Genomic DNA, 23,080 nt, shown 5'->3' with positions numbered 1-23,080 from the left:
AAACTGCACTGTCAATCATCTTGTCACAATTAACATTATCCATATTTCGTTTAATTTAATTTCCTACCGTATTGGGAGAGAAATGAAGAGGCACGTTGATCTGCCAGTTGCGGATCAATCATGCCGAGAACTCTGCTTATTTGTTTGCATAATGATTCATTTAAAAGTTAATGACCAAACGTGTCATTATAAAGTTCTCAGTGTTGCTGCAGATGAAATATAATGTAGATAACATTAAATAAATATTTTTTTCAACAGGTTATATATATATATATTGATTATTTATCCCTCAAACCCCTTTCTCTACCTGTCTGTCGGTCTCGCATATCTGCCATGTTTGTAGTTTTTTAACACTTTTCATGCATGTTTGTAGTTCTAATCGAATCCTCGCCCACCGTGCAATGTGTTGTGTAGTGATGGGAAGTTCGGACTGACTCGGACCTTTGAGTCTCGTTCAGCAAAATGAACAAATCTTTTTTTGAGTCATTTCGTTCATTTTAGCAAAATATAATTAAAATGTTACGTGCTACTTCACGTCTACTAACGCAAACGTTGATCACACTATTACTACAAACAATACAAAACTGCTATAAGAAACAGAAAAGATTAATTAATTGTTTACCTGGGTCTTCAGTCTATGATTAGCTCACCTCACCTCTTATCTGACAAGTCTTCGGGTTTGGGCTTATGGGGCTGTCCCGTGATGAACGAACGACTCGGAAAAACCCGAAGACTTGAACCAGGTGAACTACTTGACTAATTCCAGTACAGAACCTATAGGATGTTGCGCATGCGCGACTGAACGAATCACTCCCCGAGATGACTCGTTCTTCCCGAGTCACATTAAAGATTTGTTCAAAATGAACGAATCGTTCAAGAACGACCCAACACTAGTGTTGTGGGCAATGTTAGCCGTTAGAGTGTGCACGGATCTGCACTTCGAATTTCTACCGGAAGCAGTAAACCATCCGGGTACCTTTGGAATACTAATTTCAACATACTATGATTTAGGACATACTAATTCTAATTTCAAATACTATTTAGGACAGATAGTATGCGAATTGGGACGCAGCATGTGTCTTAAGAACTAATTTGACCAACTAGCAGTTAGCCAAGAGGTAATCAGTCTTACTTTTCTTATTCAAACTGGGCCAACCTTTTTCTAACTGACTTAAAAAAATTATGACAAGTCTTGAAATAAACTAATTAGATGACTAACTACTAACTAACTTTGGTTAAGTTGTATTTACAACTGTTCCAGAACAGTTCAACCCAAATATTCAGATGTGTGCAGTGCATTTTATGGAGGACCGTTTCCTGATCCTGGTAGAGTAGACTACAATGCTGGCTGTTCTGACTCACAGCCTGTAAGTACGTTTTCATATTTAAAGGATTTGCCACTGATGATTCAAATGCGAGTTTTTTGGGCAGTGTAGAGTAGCGCTTGTTGTTTGTCATTTCTCCGATCACAAATGCAGACATGCTTTTATGTTTACGCGGCGCGATGCAACACAACGCGTAAAAAGACAGAATAAGTCATTATAATCCGTAACTATGTCCCCACTGGATGCAACAAATGCCTCGTTTATAATGGGTTTTAATGTTTTTGTCTCGTTGCTCTGGCCGGGACAAGGCATCACAATATGGCAAGGGGCGTAACATTGTCATCACATGCTTGACATATTCGGCCAATCACAACGCACTGGATAGCTGGCCAATCAGAGCACACCTCGCTTTTCAGACCGATGAGCTTTGTAAAAATCGACATGTTTCAGAAAGTTGGGGCATAGAGGAGAAACAATAATGTACAGTATGTGGAAAATAATGTGTTTTTTTTACCTTAAACCGCATAAACACATTTCATTACACCAAATACACAAAATAATGTTTTTTTTGCAGCATCATATGACCCCTTTAAGACTAGTCTAAGCAGTTTATGCAACCGGCCCCTGGGTGGATGATGGATTCTTCCCACACAAGCCAATAGAGTTCATCTCAAAGCCCTTCTCATGTGCTGGTCTCCAGATATGGCTCAGGTTCTTCCACCAATGAAAGGCTTTGGGATTTTTCACCCATTTTAGCATCCACCAAAATGACAGTATACCTTTTCTTGAACCACATGCTTTGCAGCATCATTCCTGTCTGTAGAATAAACAGTGTTCAATTAGGGTATCCGCAGATTAAACAGGTTGAGGGCACAAACCGGGTAACTGCAAGTTTAAATACTCAAAACATGTTTTAACAATAGTAAAAAATTACATTTGCATTAGCAAACGTGAAAACATGAGAACATTAGTGGCCACATGTGAGTACACTCTTAAAAATAAAGGTTCCAAAAGGGGGCTTTCACGGCGATTCCATAGAAGAACCATTTTGGGATCCCAAAGAACCTTTCGGTGAGCAGTTCTTAAAATAACCATTTTTAAGTGTGTAGAGCATACCATACAGATGCAGACTGTAAACACACAGACACCGAGAAGAGCAAGAGATGCCTTGAAGCTTAAACGCTGCCTTGTAAAGAAGCAGCATCCCTCACTCTGCAACAAAAGAGTGTGTGTGTCTGTATGTATGTGTGTGTGTGTGTGTGGATGACCGGCTGCCTCCTGACACCGTGGCCTCGCATGGCAACACCCTCCCAGTAACTGCATTACTAGCCCAGCCAGCTGCTCTGCTCCGTTCTGCCCCCCAGCACTCAATTGGATTCAAGAATTCTTCTCTTTTTCTCCTTCTGTTTTCCTTGCTGTCAGCTCTTCACCCCTCCTTTCTCTCGCTACCTCTGAACGTTGCATTTGTAAATTAGAGGAGTTACTTCCTGTCTGCCTGTGGCTGATAAAATAGCCCTTTCACCCCTCCCCACACACGTGCCACCCAACAGTCGCCCTCTCTCGCTGCCATAGCGGGAGCGCTGCAATTACTGGGCCTGATGGCCAAAATGAACCGAGCACAGCTCGCGGCACACACGCTCACTTCCCATGCCGAACAGAGGAAGTGGAGTGTGGCTGAGATGGGCTAATATGAGCTCTGACAGTGAGAGGCTTTAACGTTCGGGAGCCTGATGAATTTTTCTCACTGCAGGCCTGTGCATGATCGGATTGAGCGCTCAAACTAAGCAGGCTCCTACCGGCTCATTTTGCCAGTGTTATCCTGCTAACGCGTGTCGATCGCCATCCCGCCGACACGGGCGGAATTCGATAGCAGGGCCCTGCTGGTATCCGGCAGGCCTTTGGCCCTTGCGGCGTGAGTTAATGTGCTGATCGGGGCCCCGGTCACAGCGCGCACAGGAGTCCAGAGAGTGAGAGCTGTTACTAAACCTGCACATGCTCGGCTCCCTCGCTGATGACACGGCCTCACAGCTCTCAGCGGTCTGACAGAGCCGTGCAATCAGGAGCACGCTCCAAAAGTCACGCTCTACACGCGTGTCACTCACCTGCTGTCAAATCTGTACGACCAACTGCAGTCATTAAATCACCATTTTAAACCGGATAACAGTGTTTTTAGGGGTAAGCAAACATTTATGTCGCAGTATTCTCATAAAATTTTGGTTTTAAGAAAAAAAACAAAAACAACATGTCAGAACCCACAAATTTAATTGGCTCTGACTTATACAAATTAAAGCTCAGTTTTTTTGTTTTTGTTCATGCAATGTTGAAATAAAAAGTTACAATGACAAACACAACATTTTTCACTTTTTTGAATGACTTTTCTTTAAAATGTTAAAAACCTTTTAAAACACACGTGTGGCAGAGATACTGTATTTTATCGTGTTCTTACTGTTCATGTGGATTTTCGTTTATAACATACTGTATGTGAGGTTCACGGTTCTATTTCCTGTTTTATCTGAGTGGGTGTGGCCTTTAAAGGAAGCGCCAACCTAAAGGGGAATGTTCATTTTTAGCTATTTATGGAAATGTTTGTGCAGATGTATTTGTTGTTTTGTATTTTGTGTCCTATTCATTGTATTTATTGGTTTAACTCTTGATCTTAATCATTTTATGTATTTAATGATGTAGTGAGACAAAGGTTTATTTTAGCAAAATTGTATGTGCCAATTAGTACGAGCGGGAACACGTGCATTTAAGATGCCATCACTAGATGCCGTGAGGTTAGTGGACGGATTGTATTATGAACAAAAAGAAACTAGGTTATTGTTAGTGCTGTTTGAGTGCAGTAAAACTCCAGCCTCGACTGTATAGCGGGGAGCTGGTGCTGTTGTTTGTGCCCAGCAGTTCTAGTTTTAACAATGGTTTTATGCAGAAAGCTTCATAGCAATAACAACAGTATCTAAAAGGGTGGGTTTAACATAAGGTCATTTTAAAACTGAAGAGCGTGACCTTTTTTCTCTCTCATTTCCTCTCTGAATGTAAAGTGACTGGAAAGCCTGTACTCCTGACAAAGCAGTGGCATTTTGTTAAACTTCTTAAAAAAATTATGCTCATAAATGCTACTTTTTAAGACAACATTCCACCAGTTTCAATCAGTAAATCACCCATCTAAAACCAGAATGTTGTTTGTAATGTGTATGGTTCTTGTCAAGCAGGAAATGAGGTGCTTGAAACTACCTTTTTTGTGATGGAGTCATCTGAGTCAGAAGGCATGCGAGTCGACACATGGAAGATGGCCTCCACGTTGGAGGTAGCGTAATATGGTGCTGTGCTTCCTGTGCTGCCGTTTCTCTGCAAACCACCCATAAACCCACAGTGAGTGGCCAGATTCACCTGAAAGAGAGAAACTTCCTGATGCTCTGACATAGTCCCAGGACATGACATCCGCGCACTACAGACTCATTAAGTGGATTTTATGTGTTATTTCACCTCCCATCCCAGCCCAGAGACAAAGTCCTCGTAAGCCTGACTGCCCTCAGTGTTGGACAGAATGGAGCATTTGTCCTCCTGGCCTTCTCCAATGTAGAACACGGCAATCTTGTGCGTCTCTCGACTGGTAACAAAAACACACAAGATGAACCGACACCATGCAAAACATCACGACATTTGAGGTGCCACCATGTTTGATGTGGTCTGTATATGCAATCAAAGTGTAGAAACATCTCAAAGACGCAATGGGATGCATCTGAGCTACATTTCAAACGCCATAGCAAAGGGTCTGAATACTGACACAATATGATAGGTCACTTTTGTCTTTTTAATAAATTTGGAAATTTTTCACAAATCTGGTTTTGCTTTGTCATTATGGGGTATGGAGTTTAGATCAGTGTTATTTTAGCATCATTGAAATTCTATTAGCATATGTGACCCTGGACCACAAAACCAGTCATAAGTGTTCATTTTTCAAAATTGAGATTTGTACATCATCTGAAAGCTGAATAAATAAGCTTTCCATTGATGTATGGTTTGTTAGGATATGAGAATATTTGGCCGAGATTGAAAATCTGGAATCTGAGGGTGCAAAAAAATCTAAATATTGAGAAAATCACCTTTAAAGTTGTCCAAATGAAGTTCTTAGCAATTCATATTACTAATCAAAAATTAAGTTTTAATATATTTATGGTAGGAAATGTACAAAATATATTCATGGAACATGATCTTTACTTAATATCCTAATGATTTTTGGCATAAAATAAAAATGTATCATTTTGACCCATACAATGTATTTTTGGTTATTGCTACAAATACAGTGACTTAAGATATTATTGAGATACTACATAAGTATATATTTTTATTAATATATTGAATTATTTTTTTCATATTTTTGTTTTCTTTTAATTAACATTGTTAGCAATTGTCTTGTGTTTTCATCATTTTTATAAGATTTGTTTTAAAAATAATGATGCATTTATAGTGTTTTTTTTTTTAAACAAACAGAAAATGAGAAATGTTGCCTTGGCAACTAGCTAAAATAAAAGGACATTTTTTTTACTTATATTTTTAGCATAAGATTGCATGTATAAATAAAATATATTTGCTTCATATTTTGAACTCTAAAATGTGGATACAAACAGAAATGTAAAAAGGGTCTAAATGATCTTAATTCCTGGGTGTCACATTGTTCTTCCCTTTGTGTTAAAAGACATCATGTGGTACGAGAGTTAAGCACAAAATATGGAACAGAGGAAAATATGATGCTTTTGGCAAGTTAATAATTCATATCATTTGAACTCATAGCTAATAGTTCTCTCTCTAAAGAACAGTTGTGATTTCCTTAAAACATGTAGGTAAGTAATAGGATGTCCGGTAGCCTATACATGGCACCACCTCTGTTATGCTCATCAAATCATACATAGTTTTTTTTACCAAAACACACTTTAATACATTTATTTTTGCAGCTATTTCCTACTAAATCAAATCCAGGTATGCAGTGCGTATGTGTGAGCCGTGTGTGTCTCTTTGAGCAGTGTTGCTAAGGAAGTGTCATGCCCGTGCAGTGTGATGTTTGGCACGCTCAGTCAGCGGTTGCCATGAGTGGGCCCGGCTATGCATGCGGAGGGTAACGGTGGCCCGATCCTGGGGGTATTCTTTAATAAGCCTCTGTAATTAGCCACTCTGAGCGCCTATTGATCGCTGTTGGCTGAGAAGTGTGGAGCTGTGATCAGCCAGACGTGGGCAGGATTAGGCCGTGAGGAGCGGAGTATCTGAGAGTGGTCTTAAGACATGTCTCCTTAATAGTGCTTTTAAAGGATTTAGCTACTCTCTGTAGACTGGCATTAGGCTGCATGATTGAGCTCTCCAAATGCATGCTGTTGTTTGCAGCTGATTTTTAGTGTTAAGTGCCGAGGAGTCAGGCAGAAAGTTACAATTATGTTTTTATGTCGCTGATTTACTTGGTATGTGATTATCTGTATAGAACTTTAAGGCACGGACATCAGAAACGAGCAGAAACCCTTACCATTGCCCTGAGTCCAAATTCTTCAGCTCTCTCAAGAGCTTGGAGTTCTTCTTTAGAAGATGAAAGCTTTTTCTACGAAGAGAAAAAGAAATGGAACAGTCATAAAAACCAGGAATAACTTTCCAAAAGATAAATGGCGAAATCACTCAATTTGTAATTATTTTTTCAATGTTAAAATATTTTCTTCTATCCTAGTTCAACTAAAGTAAAAAAAGGTCTGCAGGTTTACTCCTCTGAAAATCGTAAACACTGTGACCCCACAGTATCATAACATGCTTGGGATTCAAAATTACAATTCCAGAAATATAAATGAATAAACAAACAAATCTAAAATATTTAGAACTCATGCACATTTTGTGGCATTCTCATATATTCTGATATGCAAAGAGGCCCTCAAGAAAAAAAAAGATACTCAAAAATGTTCACTACTTACTCAAAATCACATAAAAGAGAAAATTAATGGAATGTCTAAGCTGCTCTTTTCCATTCAGAAAGAACAAAAAGGCACCATAAAAGTAGATTTATGAAAAGTATATTATTTAACCATTGTCTGAACTGCCAGAGGTCTTCCTCTCTCAAACATTATCATAGCAATTTAAGTAATCCAAAAATCATAAAAAAAACAATGGCAAAAACAAAAGACATGGGACTTTAGAAAGTGTCCACCTGTCCTCAAGCCTAACTCAATCAAAGTGAAAGAATAAAAACCTATAAATACGTGGAGACTGTTATTCATTATTATTTTCTTATTAAAGGAACATCGATATTATTTGTTTGGCTCAGACTTGATCTACAGAAGATGCTTTATTGAGTCTTTGTAATTAACAAAAACAATCCCTTGATCTAGTCAAATTATCAGATGAGACGAGCACAGGTACTATCTATCTATCTATCGATAAGAAGAAATGTTTCTGGAGCAGTGAATCAGCATGTTAGAATTATTTCTAATATAGTAAGTAAAGGCTGCTGAAATTTCAGCTTTACCATCACAGGAATAAATGATTCCTACTGTTTTCACTATTATTTTTACAAATATATTCAAATAGAAAACTACAGTGACGCATTGCTGCCACACACATATGATCTTTCCCACTCAATTATGTCGTAATAAGGAGATGCTATGTCATTAAAACGACAATTGTCTTGTGAAAACCACGTTTTCTTTTAATAATGTGATGTTATATCGTTGAATCAACATATACTCTAATGATAATGGGATGTTATGTCGTTTAAATTACATAATTATCTCATTAAAATGACATTTTCGCGTAATAACAAGATCAATTATCTCGTGAAAACGTTTTTTCGTAAGAGAAATAAAGAGAAAATTGAATCAACATATACTCTAATGATAATGGGATGTTATGTCGTTTAAATTACATAATTATCTCATTAAAATGACATTTTCGCGTAATAACAAGATGTCGTTAAAAAGACAATTATCTCGTGAAAACGTTTTTTCGTAAGAGAAATAAAGAGAAAAGACTATTTTCTTTTTTATTATCATTTTTCTGAAAAAAAAAAGAAAAAAAAAACTTTAACATTTCTAATATTTGTTTAATCTTTTTTTTCCACATGCGTGGGAACTGCCTTTACTCTCTGTCCCTTCACACAGAATAAGAGTTCACCTGATTTACCGCTCTGCAAATTAGTCACAATAATGTTTATACTCTTCATACTGTTTGGCTGTAGCATATGCTATATTTCTTGCAAATATACATCTCATAGAGCTCAACATTGCACTTTTCGGGTTGGCGGCGCTGTCGCTTGCATTGTGATAACAGTGGAAAAAAATGTAAATGTCTGCTTTATATTGTGTACACTCACAATAACAACAAAACGTTCAAAAAAAAAAAAAACTTTAACATTTCTAATATTTGTTTAATCTTTTTTTTCCACATGCGTGGGCAGCCCTGAAACTGCCTTTACTCTCTGTCCCTTCACACAGAATAAGAGTTCACCTGATTTACCGCTCTGCAAATTAGTCACAATAATGTTTATACTCTTCATACTGTTTGGCTGTAGCATATGCTATATTTCTTGCAAATATACATCTCATAGAGCTCAACATTGCACTTTTCGGGTTGGCGGCGCTGTCGCGTCGCTTGCATTGTGATAACAGCGGAAAGAAATGTAAATGTCTGCTTTATTTTGTGTACACTCACAATAACAACAAAACGTTCCAAATTGCTTTTGTAAAATAACAGGGTGCGCTTTCTGCCATCTTGTGAACAGAAACTGAAACTCAGTGAAACAGTAAAACAAAACGAAAACAAATATTTTGTGTTTAATTCGTATAAATCCAACAAGAGCTACAGTCTTTCCCATCTGAGCTCATTATCTGTATTGTGGTCACACGCAAACGCAGCACAGCCTATTCATATTCATACAGTATAAAGCCTGGAATTTACCCCAAAAGAAAAAGGTGATGCGACGCGCGGCTTGATTCAGCTGAAGATATCATTTCTGACGAGTAAATTATTCATTCTTAAAATCAGACGAAAGCAGCCTATCAAGGCCGTCCACACAAGCGAAACAAATATTGAACAAAATTCACCATTAACAAAAATGTATCTTAATTTTTTAAACAAAACAAAAAAAGTTTCTCATTTCTCTTTATTACTTTTTAAAAAGAAAATCAAATGACCAGAAGAGGTAGGCAGGTCTGAGTGCAATTATTGGATAGCATTAAATTGTTGACAGATTGGAGATTAATCCTAATAAGCATATCGCTACAATAAAAACAGTAACATTAAAACAGTGTATTTCTATTATTCCTCCTGCAGATCTTCATTTATCTCAAGACTGTGGCGACACCAGCAGCGTGGACAATCGCCTCGCTCACATAATGTCACAATGTATAGGCTAATATCTTCTAAAACGGGAAAAACATTTTGACGTGTCATTATTACGAGAAAAAAATGTCATTTTTAACATGATAATTACGTAATTTAAACAACATAACATCTGGTTATTACGAGCAACTATGCAGTTTTAACGAGAAAAAGATGTTGTTTTAACGACATAACCTCATTATTATGAGAAAATGTGTTGTTTTAATAAGATAATTATGTAGTTTTAACGACATATCTCGTTATTATGGGAAAATGTCATTTTGATGAGAAAAATGTCATTTTGATGACATAACATCTCGTTATTACAAGAAAATTTCATTTTAATGACATAACATATTATTACGAGAAAATATGTTATAATATCTCGTTATTATGACATAACTGACTGGAAAATAAATAATATGCATGTCGCACCAATGCGTCACCATAGAAAACAGTTCTTTAATACTGAAATAATATTTCATAATATTGCCATTTTTACTGTACTGTACTATTTATACTGTACTTTTACTGTTTTGATCAAATAAATGCAGATTTGAAATATGTATATTTGTAGCTATGTGACTGATTGTAAACTTGTTAAAAATCTAATTCTATGAGTTACATATTTATTTATTGTACCTTTTTATAAAACACTGGCAGCAAACCGAAATTTCAGGTATTCACACAAAGTCGTCTTTTCCACCATAGTTCTCAAATCTCATTCACACACATTCAAATTTTGCATCAAGAATGGTCTCGAGAATCGTAAGAACCAATGAGTACTGATGTGGAAAAGAGCAGCTTTGGAAGCGGGTGACTGCATTTTCATTTTGGGATGTGCTATACATTTGGTGTTTTCCAGCAACTCCCATGAAATACTGTACCTGCGATCCCATGAGTTCATGCCGAGGTCATTGAGGAGAAGTCTGCAGAGGAAAAAAGGAGATTTGGGCTCGTGCTGCGTGGGCTCTCTCTGTCTCTCTGCTCTGATGCTGGGGTCTTCAGTCTGTCGTCTGGCCAGCTCCTCGTCCTCCTGCTTGGCCTGTCTGTGGATGGCATCCATGATGAGCCCTTCCATCTCAGGGTTCATGCCGATGGGTGGAGAGGGCGGCTGGGTGAGCCTCAGCTGGGGCTGCGGCAGGCACTCGGGGCTGCTGTGGCCAAGGTCTTCCAGTAGCTGGTCCAACACATCCACGCCATCTTCCACTTCCAGCTCAGAGGAGCATTTACTGAAGCGGACAGAGTGAGTGGCGTCGTGTGACAACTGATCTCTGTTGCCACCCAAACTCAAGCCAGTTCCGTCCAAAGTGCGGAACAGAACACCGCCGTCCCACGAGTACTTTCCCGAGATGTCCCTGACGATGACGCGGACCTCAGAGGAATGATCCCTCGGGTTGGCACTTACTTGGGCCGTGCTGGAACTGTCAAAAGGGATCTGTAGGTATGAGACTAGTGTGCTGTCATTGAAGACAAAGAGCTGTAGATTGGGGCTTTTGAAGACTTCAGAGGAGAGCTCAGAAGACTCTACGTAGGGGTTGTCGTGGTTCTCGCTGATCAGGCTGTTTAAGAGGGCAGGGCCGCCACTGAGAGGATGGTGGCCCAAATGATTGACCAGGTGTGTCATTAGCATCCGAGCGGTCAGAGGAATCAGCTCCAGGCTTCTCCTTTTCTTTTCTGGGATATGAAACAACACAAGTTTAGTAAATTAGAAAACATCTGGCTTACAGGTATACACAAAGGATTAGTTCATCCAAAAATGAAAATCCTGTCATCAATTTATTTGATCTATTTGTTTATTTAAAAAGGGACAATGCACATGAATAATTAATGTGCATGTGCCCGAGAAAGGTGCCGCAGAAAAGGAAAAGGAAAGTGAGAATATAACAGTAAAATACAGAAAAGAGCCCATGCAGCTCAAATAAAAAAAATGCAAATAAATAGCACATATTACACAGTAAACGTATAATATTTATATAGTTTTGTTATGCATGTTAAAAGCACCAGACTATCAAGAACCCAATTCCTTAAATTATATTAAAATGAAAAAATAAGATGTATTTACAGTGTGTATATGTATAATTACTCTAAAGTCGTTACAAATCAGACTTTGGTTCAACTTCGAAACACAAATGAAGAATTTTTTTATGTGAAGATTGAGATATTTATGGCGGCCCTCCTTTGAGTCCATAAAACTTTGATGGTTCAAAAAGTAATATATTTATTCTACTGTAAACATAATTGATTTGAATCGAGTGGTTTAAACTAAGCCTTCTGAAAAGACATGATCATTTTATATGAAAAACAGATGTCATTTAGGCTTTTATTCACATATAAACTGCTCGCATCAAGTTCAAGACATTGATGCTTGCATATAGAACAGCCACAGGCTCAGCACCCGCCTACTTCCACTCACTACTACGAATCTACATCCCCTCCAGAAGTCTGAGATCCGCTAGTGAGCGACGCCTCGTGGTACCATCACAGAGAGGCTCAAAATCACTTTCCAGAACATTCTCGTTCACCGTTCCTGGCTGGTGGAACGATCTTCCCACCCCTATCCGGAATGCTGAATCCCTGACAATTTTCAAGCGACAGCTGAAAACTCATCTCTTTAAACACTACTTGACTTCATCTTAAAAAATGTATTTCTCTTTATTTATTCCTTTCCTTTCTAGCTTATACTTATTTGAACAACGCCTAAAACTTGGTATTTCAAGCACTTCCTGTGTCTGTTTGCCTCTTTAAGAAGAATCGCTTTATGTATTCCCCAATTGTAAGTCGCTTTGGATAAAAGCGTCTGCTAAATGACTAAATGTAAATGTAAATAAACATTGCTCGGTGCATACACATATAGAGCACATGAAATACGGTAATTGGAAGCTCAATCATACTTGCTTGATGAGCAAGAACAAACCTCATTGGTTCTTGTGTGTCAATTAAGCACGTCTGAGCTTCTGTTGATATATGATGTGCTCTATGTATGTGCCTGTTCATCATATAAAGTGATTGTGTCTCTTCAGAATACTTGGACTGCTCAATTAATATGGAATATTTTTACAATCTCTTTATGAACTTTTTGAAGCATCAACATTTGGAGGGACAGTATATTCATTTGTGCTTCCAAGGTGAACCAAAGTCTTTGGGCATCATGTAAAGTGACGAGATCATTTTCATTTTTGGGTGAACTATCCGTTTAAATGTAAAATAATGAAGTTTGTACTGCCTCAACACTGTTATGTAGAAATCTGCCCATCACCCTGTTATATTACACGACTCTGTGGGATATGTGATTCGGTTATGTCAGTTGTGTTACTCTTCAGGTCAGCTGACAGTTTTCACTAGTGACAGACCAATATGTCATCCAGACCAATTAGGTGGCCATTATTTGCAGGGTTGTTATAATCTGGCTGTTTTAATGTCATGTCCAATTGCTCAATTAATCAATGTATTGCAATCTCTATTTCATTTTTTAGTAAATATGTATAAAAATGTTTTCAGTTGAACTTTTTGTGTATCAAGTCTTATATTGGGCACTCTGATATGTGCATATTAGTATAGGCAACAGACACTGAAACATTCATATTAGTCAACCACTAGTTGTCAGTGGCAATCCTTTCCCTACATAGTTGTGCTAGTTTTTATTTTTCTCAGATCACTCTGAACTCTCTTCTCACATAATCAAGCTATTTCAACTGAAATTAATATTTCATTTCTTGGTAAGTCGCCATGTAAGTGGGATAATTTACAGTCAGCTGGCCATTATCACAAATGATTACACATCTCTCTGGAATACTTGATTCTGATTGGAAAACACAATCAGGTAAATCTTTTTTGTATAATGACTGCTGTATGACTGACTTTTTGAGGGTAATACAAGTCCTGACTGGCTGAGTGTGTTCAGTATTTTCCCATACTTATTCTCAAAAGCTGGTCGGTATACTGTCTTTTAGCTATCATGACCAATGGAGGCCATTTTTCCACATCTGCACCATGTACACGGGTGTCCACCCAGACACCTTTAAAATATCTATTCATTCTCCTAAAACAGACTCAAAGGGATGCACTAATGAGCATCACACCTTTCGTGATGAGTGAATAGGGCTCTGCAAGCACTATGAATTAAAGTCCTCTGAATGCTGAACACCTCTCAAAAAGTGAGAAATCTAGCGTTGTCATTAGTGGATATTAAGATTAAGATGAGAGAGAGAGAAGGGGGGAAAAAACCCCGAAGTGCTCACATTGTGACAGTGCTATCAATACCATCATCTCCATCAAAGTGGAAAAAGCTCTTTGCAAAGACGAGCAAGTTGCATTAGGGATGCACAGAGCTTTGAAGTGAACTAATCAATATGAGCTAGGTACTGGAATATTGCTTAGGAGTTGCTCTTTGGCTGAGTTTTTTTTTTTTTTCGTACGCAGAGATATAAAAGGCATGTCAATGGATGGAGATGTTTGCGCTGCAAAAGCCAGCATTCTTTTTCTTCCTCTACTCAACAGATATAAATGTACTGTCATAAAAAGCATCCCTGTTAAAAGAGGAAAGAACAACCCACCCCACAGCCCAACCCCACCCCAACTAAAAACAGATGACATTTGATGACATGCCAAGGTAGAAAACACACAAGAAATATTGCCTAATGGATGAAGCAAGGTCGGAGGAAAAAATGATTTCTTTAATAATTGGCATAAATGGGCTTGCTTTGAGTGGATGAGGGAACTAATGCACACCTCTTTAAAATTCTATTTCATTCCACATTGTGCTACATTTGCTCTAATATGATTCACAAGAGCTCAGGATAAGAACTCAAAGGACAAATTAAAAATGTTTTGTACTTTCTTTGCTTTTCAAGGGAGATGCAGAGGTTTCACAATTAATGCTGAAAAAGTTAACAAAGTAAATTTAGTCAAAATTGCCTTTACATTACAGACATTAAAGAGTAATTTGTGTTGATGTGAAGCAAACATTCTTACATTTAATAAGGTTTAATGACACAACTAAACAAAAATGAATATTTAAGGTGATGAAATATGGTTAATCTCACTATATATAACGAATACTACCATGATGTAAACAAAAACTGTATTTTACAAATCGCCTTAAAAAAGGCTAAATAAATAAATTAAAAAATAATTTTAATAATAAAAATAATATCATTTAAAAAAAAAAAGTATTTCCCAAAACTGACGTGAGGTGGTTTAAAAGTGCAAAATGATGCAAACATTGTTAATGGTCTTAAAAACAGGCCCTTTCCGCTTTCTTCTGATTTTGGGGTGAAATATGACTCGGGACAGTTCATGACAGATTAGTCATGACATTTCCCTAGGCACGCTGTAGATAACGTGCTGTAAACAAACAACATAACACAACTGCAATAAGATTAACTGCACTCAATATGTTCCTCCTGAAAGCACAACAGAAAGTGGAGTAATGAACAGAAAGTTACCTTCAGCCACAGTGAGGAGATTTCCGAAGTCTCCCATGACATTGTGTATGGGCGATGGTTCAAAGCTCTTGACATTGCCTAAAGTAAGGAAGGGTTCATAGTCTGTCGACAGATCAGCAAGGCTGAGGAGGTAGTGACTCTGTTGAGTGTGCAGATTAGACCCTGATACACAAGTGTGCAGCACCTAAGACAGCAGAACAGTGAATTAAGTACACCGGTGATACACTACAAAAAGAATGGCTAAAGAAAAATAAATAAAATTAAATGAAAAGAAAAGATTTGTGGGCCTAATACAGAACCCTGGGGAACACCTTCAGAAAAAAGTGAAATGATTTATTGCTGCATTATTTGTTGTTCTAGATTGAATTACAAATACAAAATGTAATGCATACGATACTAATGGCATTGTTTAGATGTTAATGCATTTTGAAAGTCTAATGAGAATGCGTCAAATAGCGAGCTCTGTTAGGATCAACAACTCAGAGATTACTTCAGCCATAAAGATGCTCTTCTTGGCACTCCACTGAGATGCATTAAAAAGGAATCTGTAATAGATTGAAACATTGTTGTTACACCCAGACGGTGTGGTTGACCGCTACAGGGCCGCCATATGGAGATGGGACGATATTTACAATGCTAAGCCAGGAAACCCAGCGAGAGGGGCTTTATGGGCTAATAATCTATTTCTCCAGTGATATGGGAGTGTATCGATGTGCAAAAACAGATGGCCATGGCTCTATTGGCTGGAGAAGATAAGACACAGTCCAGCACAGTTTATCACAGTGCCTGAACAGGTTTGCTCTGTTTGATTTAATTAAGGCTTTATCCCTTGGCTCATTCTCAAACACCACACACTCACGCAGCAAACAACCACCCTGCATGCTACATAATCACGATCAGATATACATTCATGTTGTCAAAATACCTAAAACTAAAACCACAGAACTTTAATTTTGCCACATAATCAACACCATAGAGCCACTAGTGTCATCTGGCTCAAATGGAAACTGCTGATAAATCAGAGGTACGGGTCATTCAAAGGTGTGATGGATCATCTCTAAATGTAAATCAGTAACAGCCCATCTTACAATGGACTTCAGTCAGGCCATATTTACTTGTAAAGGCAGAAATTTCTTAAGCCATAAACTGACTGCTTTTCCTGTAAGGAAACAAACTGGCACAGTATAAAACAGACATATAGTGACAAGATGAGAGAAAAACAAAACAAATTCTGGAAAATTCATGACTCTAACTGTTAAACTGGATTTGTCGGTTCTAAAGATTCAGAGTGATTTTCATTAGTCTATAAATGTAGTAAGTGGCACTTCTCAAACGGTGCTGCATAAATGAACCAAGACTCCATAACATTAAAGAACAGTCATTACCAATTATTATTTGAGTAGTACTATAGGCTTGAGATGCTAATCATTATTTCTTGCACTTAACTGAGACACGGCACTCGAACGCGTGAGTACTGGTTTGCTGTCCTAGTGAGGGTTATGTACATGTGCTTGTGCTAGACGCTATTCAGCTCTGACAAATGGGAGATTAAAGTAATCCCACTGAGCATATAATAACTAGCGGAAAATGATTAACAGTCAAACGAGTGCAGAGGAAAACAAAGGACATTTATTCTTTCCTCTTCCCCTTTGCAGCAGGTGCATTTTCTCTCATATGATGATGAACTGAATTCTTGAGTTCAGCATTCATTGGTGAGCTTATCAATCCAACAATGGGACATTTAAATAATTTGGCCATTTTTTTCTGGGAGCATGACATCTGCACAAAGGTCTGTGTCTGTCTGCATCTGCACAACAGCCCGGGACTAATATCTCATTTATTCTGTGCCCCTCAATGCCCTCTCATTAGTGTCTGATGACTAAATATGAGCTCTGGGGGGATGAGTGCATTTATATTAGAACGCACACACATACACTGGAATATTTCTGCGTTAATTTCAAGTAACTAACTCCCTGTACCCACCCTGTAAATGTAGTCGAGTAGAGGGGCTTTCTGCGAGGCTGGGTCGTCCAGCACAGGCATAGTGATGGGCTCCAGCAGGATGGAGAGAGGTACGGCCATGCACCAGTCCAGCAGGCACAGCAGTAGAGACACCATTAACTAGAGCGCACGGAGAAAGCATTCATTCAGCACACTCTTGACATGACTACAAAACAATCAATAAACCTGCCGTAGACAAGCTGTTAGGAAGGATGGAACAACGAGTAGAGAGACTGAATGAAGTGCCGTGTGCTGCTCATTCTGAATTCCCATGTCCAGCACTGCTTACACAAACAGAGATGTTTTGCTTGCTTACCTTTTTATCTGCCTCAACTGTTGAGTGTTCAGCACTGGGCAGAAGAAATGCTATGGTTGCTACAAAAATCTACAACAGACGAAAAGTGGCGATTAAGCAGGCGTCCCTTACACAATACTGCAACAGATGTATCATACTGATGGAGATTGGTCGTACCTCTATAATTCTTTTGGGAAGGGACGGATCCAGTCTCTGTAAGTGCTGCCAGTGAGAAATCAGCAGCTGAAAGATGTCACAGGCCACATTGGCCACCACCTTATTTCCAAACTGAAAAAGACAAAATTACATTCACTCTCATGTTACAGTCCAGACTAAATGAAAAAGATGAACAAAAAAAGGCTTTCACTAAATGAACATGATCAGGAAGAAAGACATTTAATTTAACTTATGTATATGCAGAATTTGACATAATGCTAAGCAGATATGGTTATACCTCTTGTGCTTTTAAAAATATACACTGTCGTTCAAAAGTTTTTTTTAATACCTTTATTTGAACAAAAATGTCAGTAAAGACAATTATAATGTAACAAAAGATTTCTATTTCAAATAAATGCTGTTCTTTTGAACTTTCTATTAATCAAAGAATCCAAAACTATTAAGCAACACATCTGTTTTCAACATGGATAATAATAAGAAATGTTTCTTGAGCAGCAAATCAGCATATTAGAATGATTTCTGAAGGATCACGTGACACTGAAGACTGGAGTAATGATGCTGAAAATTCAGCTTTACATCACAGGAATAAATTACAGTTTAAAATATATTACAACAGAAAATAGTTACTGTAAATTACAATAATATTCCACAATTATACTGTATTTTTGATCAAATAAGCACAGCCTTGTTGATCATTCCACTTTGAAAACGATCAGAGAAAACAATTGCAATGTTCTTAACTCAAATGTACCATTTAATTTGATTATATTTTAATTATAGTTATATAGATTTATTATTTGAATTATAGTTATAGTTCATAGTTTATATATATATATATATATGAAAAGTCATTTTAATAATAAACATCTTTTATAAGGTTTTACAGTTGTCCCCAATTTTTGTCAATATCCTTTGGTATTAGCGATAATAGTATTAGTGATAAAACATGGTATTTTTTGACATGATGTTGTAAAAATGACACTGAAAAATAATATATGCACATCATTAATTACAACACACATGATTATTTGTGTCATTTCTATTTCTATGTTTGTTATTTCTATTTATCACCAACTTATTTTAGAGAAACACATTGCTGGGTAGATCCCAGGTTAATGGATTGTGTCTACTGCTCTACCCACAATTCTCTCTTGCTCTGGGCTCATGTGGAATCTGAGGTGAGAGAGTGAGTGTTTTCTCAGAGTAATAGAAGAGAGGCAGCCACACATAACCTCCCAACAGTTCAGCACATGCTTTTAGAGATGAAACCCTGTTCCTCTGCTGTGAGATGTGAGATACAGTTCAAAACGGATGAATTATTAACTCAAATCAATACAACTAATACAGACTAGTAGAAGAGACTAATACCACTTCAAAGTGAAGAACAGATCAAATATAATCACCTTCAACGTGACGCCCAGGACGTTAATGGCATCTTTGACCTGATGGTGAGTTTCTGTCTGTCTCAGCTCCTCACACACCCACAGCCCCAGACTGCAGATCGCTACACACCTAAAACAAGGTGAAAACACAGGCTGATCGTTAGCAGCCATTCATATCATTCACAATGTAAAATATATCAGTGTGGTTGTAATCATGCATGACATTTGAATATGAACAAAATAAAATATCGAAATGAACGCAAGATGACTACACAAAAGGCTCAGTGGCCTGGATCTGTCAGTCGGGAGAGCGGTGGGTAAGGAATGATCGGGCTGTACAGTACCTGGCTCCTTCACATGTCTCATTGCGTGCCGTCTTCAAAAGGATGTTCACAAGGTAGTCCTACAGATAGAAAGCATGACAAAGATAGTTAATACTAATACATCTGGCAACATATTAAGGCTAATAAACTACAGATGCACGATATTATCGGACCGATATCGAAATCGGCCGATAATGGCTTTAAAGGTACAATACGTAAGTTTTCACCACTAGAGGTCACATTTTCAAACCAATAACAAAGGCGAAGTTTGATGACGCTATGAAGGAGGATGTTCACGGATGAGGTAATGAATAAATTTTTTTATAACCTGTACCTTCTATAGTTATTCAAACAGAGAATAAATTATACAGAGAATGCGAGCAAAAAACATTATGACTGACATAAGTCTAGCGTGAATTTTAGCACTCTCAAAAAACTCCTTATAATCAGTAAAGCAGTCTATACAAGGTTTTATGAATTAATCTCTTACATCATGCGTACATCAGCAGTTTGTTGTTTATGATGAGAGAATTTGCATCCTACAATGTGATTTTCTGGATTTTTTTTCTCATTTTGTCTCTCATAGTTGAGGTATACCTATGATGAAAATTACAGGCCTCTCTCATCTTTTTAAGTGGGAGAACTTGCACAATTGGTGGCTGACTAAATACTTTTTTCCCCCACTGTACGTCATACTACAATAAGGAAGACTGATGGATGAAGACACTGATTATGTACTGATCTGCACATAAGTATCATCCTATTTTATCACCAAAACATACACTATAAACACATTAAACTTTAATATACTATAATAGCGATTTATCTTACTGCAAAGTGTGCAAACAAGTGAAAATAACAAAATATACCATATGGTATTTAAAATGGTGCTGTCAAATCAATTAATCGTGATTAATCGCATCCAAAGTAAAAGTTTGTGTTTACATAATATACAGTACGTGTGTGCACTGTATATTTATATGTAAATACATTACACACATGTATATATTTAAGAAATATATGTAATTCACATTTCTGTTTATGTATAATATAAATCATATACATCCATACACACACACACACACACACACACACACACACACATATATATATGAATATGACAGCACTAATTTAAAATTGAAAAAAAAAAAAGTCACATGGGGCAATGTGTGTTAACATTTTTAAAAAATTTATGCAATCATACTCTTTTTTTTATATCACTTGAATCTGCTACAACAGCAGGAAAGAAGCATGTGCATCAATTTTTGCTATTTTTATGTTATTTATTGTTTTTACATACAAATGTGGACATGTCCACTATCAAGCATTTCATGCTATGGGTTTACACAACCTGCGTAGTTCACAAATAACTCAAGTATGTAATATGTAAGTAGGGCTGCACGATAAATCGCATGCGATATTTAGCCGGTTCTTTAATCAGCGGTAAATCTCCATCACCTGCGTGCTTTCACATTGAGCAGCATTAACTACAGAGCCGTTGTTCACCGACAAGCTGCGCAAAACCACGTTCATATTCGCGCGATTTTTTGCGCAGCTCGTCAGTGAACAACGGCTCTGTGTAGTTAATGCTGCTCCATGTGAAAACCCACAGGTGATGGGAGATTTACCGCTGATTACAGAACCGGCTTTCTGACAAGATGCGCATCGTGCAGCCCTATATGTAAGTCATGTAATCATCAATACTAAAATCCAGAATTAATAACTTATTTTTCACACCATCAGTCACATGCACACTCAAGCTCAACACAAGCACAAGTCAGACAGACATGAACAATTCAGTGCCTTGGTAACTGACTCACTTTGACTAGATAATGAGTTGTTCGGATCAATTCATGAATGAATCACTGACTGTGATTCGGTACAGATTAATAATCACAATTGGAAGATAGCTATTGCGTTTCAGAGTGGATGTCTTCACTTCAAAATAATGAAGAACAAGATTTTTAATGAAATGTAATGCAGTGAAAGTGTGCCAAAGCAAAATTACTCTCAATAAATTTGTATTTGAAAAATGTACAGTAAAACCATTTTGTACTGACAGATTGAAACTCGGGTTAACCGCATACAACAATTTGAGGCACAATCTCTAGACTTCATAAGTTATCTGACGGTGTGAATCATTACATAACTCAGTGTATGCTTTACCCGCTTTATAAACCACCAACCATTTCATCTCTCTCACATCAACAAACCACTGTGCCATGTGCACAAACAAACAAATGCATAAACAAACACGGCTGCTCCGTAACGGCCACATTCACATTCAATCTACCTTAATTGAATCCTTTGTAAACACTGTCAGACGAAGAAAAAAAGAAAAACAATCTAGAAAACCTAGCAGCATAAAAAAGTCCCGCTGAGAGGGAGATGTGAAATTGGTGGAAGCGGTGCATCTGCAGGGACATTTTACCCTCATTCTGCAATAACTGACCTTTGCAATGCTTAGCAACCAGTAGTAATTAAGCACCACCAACCTGCTGCGTGATTTCCCAAAATGAGCATTTTGGAGGAAGCGGCAATTCTGCAAAGCGGGACTATTATGCAGCGGTAAATACGGCAAGCACAATCTGAATCTACAGCATGTGTGTCTGTGACAATTTAACATGGCCAAACGGTTTAAATTGTCAGAGCAGTGCAAGGACATTTATATGTACAGCCACATGGGTGAATGTGCCACGATTCGTCCTTTCCATCTGAAGACTCTAGATGTGTTGCAGCTCTTAGACAAATACCTCAATTTGTGACCTTTACATGACTCCAAACGATGGAGGTAAAAATCAATGTGCTGATGGTCAGTGTGTATTTACTAAATCCAGCCAGCAATCCAACACCTGTTGGCAGCGCTCTTATTTTGTTGACTTTTCTGTTCCTATAGCGGTGCACAAAGAAGGGTTTAATCATTATCTACAGCTTCAGTTTGATCAGGGTTCCTGCACAGAAACATTTCATAGAACAACATTTCACATCCTTTATATTACAGTAAAATAAATGCTTGTACTAATAATTAGTGGTCGACCGATATATCGGCTGATATTTGGCATTTTTCAAATATCGTCATCGGCCGATAAGTTTTTCTGTTTGGCCGATGTGTTCGAGCCGCGCCTTAGCGCACACCGCTCACATTCTCCCTCTTGTTCGCAAACATTATAATACTTTCTCATTTGCCGTCAGCATTCAGCAAACACACATTTATATAATTTAAACAAATCTTTGAATGACTAATGAACATTTAATTTCTCAAACCTTGCAGGCTTAGTCGAATCTAGTTGAGATCTTGTGAAGTGTGCATTAGTAATAGAAAGGCAAACATTATAATACTTTCTTGTTTGCCGTCAGCATTCAGCAAACACGCATTTATATAATTTAAACAAATCTTTGAATGACTAATGAACATTTAATTTCTCAAACCTTGCAGGCTTAGTCGAATCTAGTTGAGATCTTGTGAAGTGTGCATTTGTATCCTGCATGATCTCTGTGTGACGGTCGATCCGTGCAAATTGAATACTGACAGGAGGAGAGTTCAGCTTCACTGGAGACGCGCGACAAACTCGTGATTTCAAATTATGCTGCACTTTATGCAGTTGCCCACTGTCATATTCATGTCATTTTCATTGCGTGCTGTATGTAAAATGAGTGTTACCTTGGCTTTATTTGAAAATAAAAAATATATATATATATATTCACACAAACTTCCCAGAATACGGAGTGCCCTGTTGGTTACCGTGTTTACTTCCTTTTTAATTTGATTTTTATTAAATAT

At 37.6% G+C, this 23,080-nt stretch overlaps 1 protein-coding gene across 1 annotated transcript in view; it reads right to left on the bottom strand.

The window, feature by feature from the left end:
- LOC107564446 (ral GTPase-activating protein subunit alpha-2-like) overlaps positions 1-23,080 on the bottom strand; it is a 148,557-nt gene that overhangs the window by 51,329 nt on the left and 74,148 nt on the right. Inside the window, exons 21-30 of the mRNA XM_016249541.1 lie at positions 19,321-19,379; positions 18,998-19,106; positions 17,595-17,705; positions 17,439-17,507; positions 17,105-17,242; positions 15,122-15,305; positions 10,562-11,351; positions 6,841-6,912; positions 4,812-4,935; positions 4,560-4,715 (exon numbers count right to left, since the gene is read on the bottom strand). Coding sequence (XP_016105027.1) covers positions 4,560-4,715; positions 4,812-4,935; positions 6,841-6,912; positions 10,562-11,351; positions 15,122-15,305; positions 17,105-17,242; positions 17,439-17,507; positions 17,595-17,705; positions 18,998-19,106; positions 19,321-19,379 — 1,812 coding nt within the window. The remainder of the gene's footprint in view (positions 1-4,559; positions 4,716-4,811; positions 4,936-6,840; positions 6,913-10,561; positions 11,352-15,121; positions 15,306-17,104; positions 17,243-17,438; positions 17,508-17,594; positions 17,706-18,997; positions 19,107-19,320; positions 19,380-23,080) is intronic.

The sequence above is a fragment of the Sinocyclocheilus grahami genome, unplaced genomic scaffold (genome assembly GCF_001515645.1).
Source record: "Sinocyclocheilus grahami isolate Dianchi unplaced genomic scaffold, SAMN03320097.WGS_v1.1 scaffold935.1, whole genome shotgun sequence".
NCBI lineage: Eukaryota > Metazoa > Chordata > Actinopteri > Cypriniformes > Cyprinidae > Sinocyclocheilus > Sinocyclocheilus grahami.
Note: the sequence above shows the minus strand (reverse complement) of the source record. Positions and strands in the feature narration are given on the sequence as shown.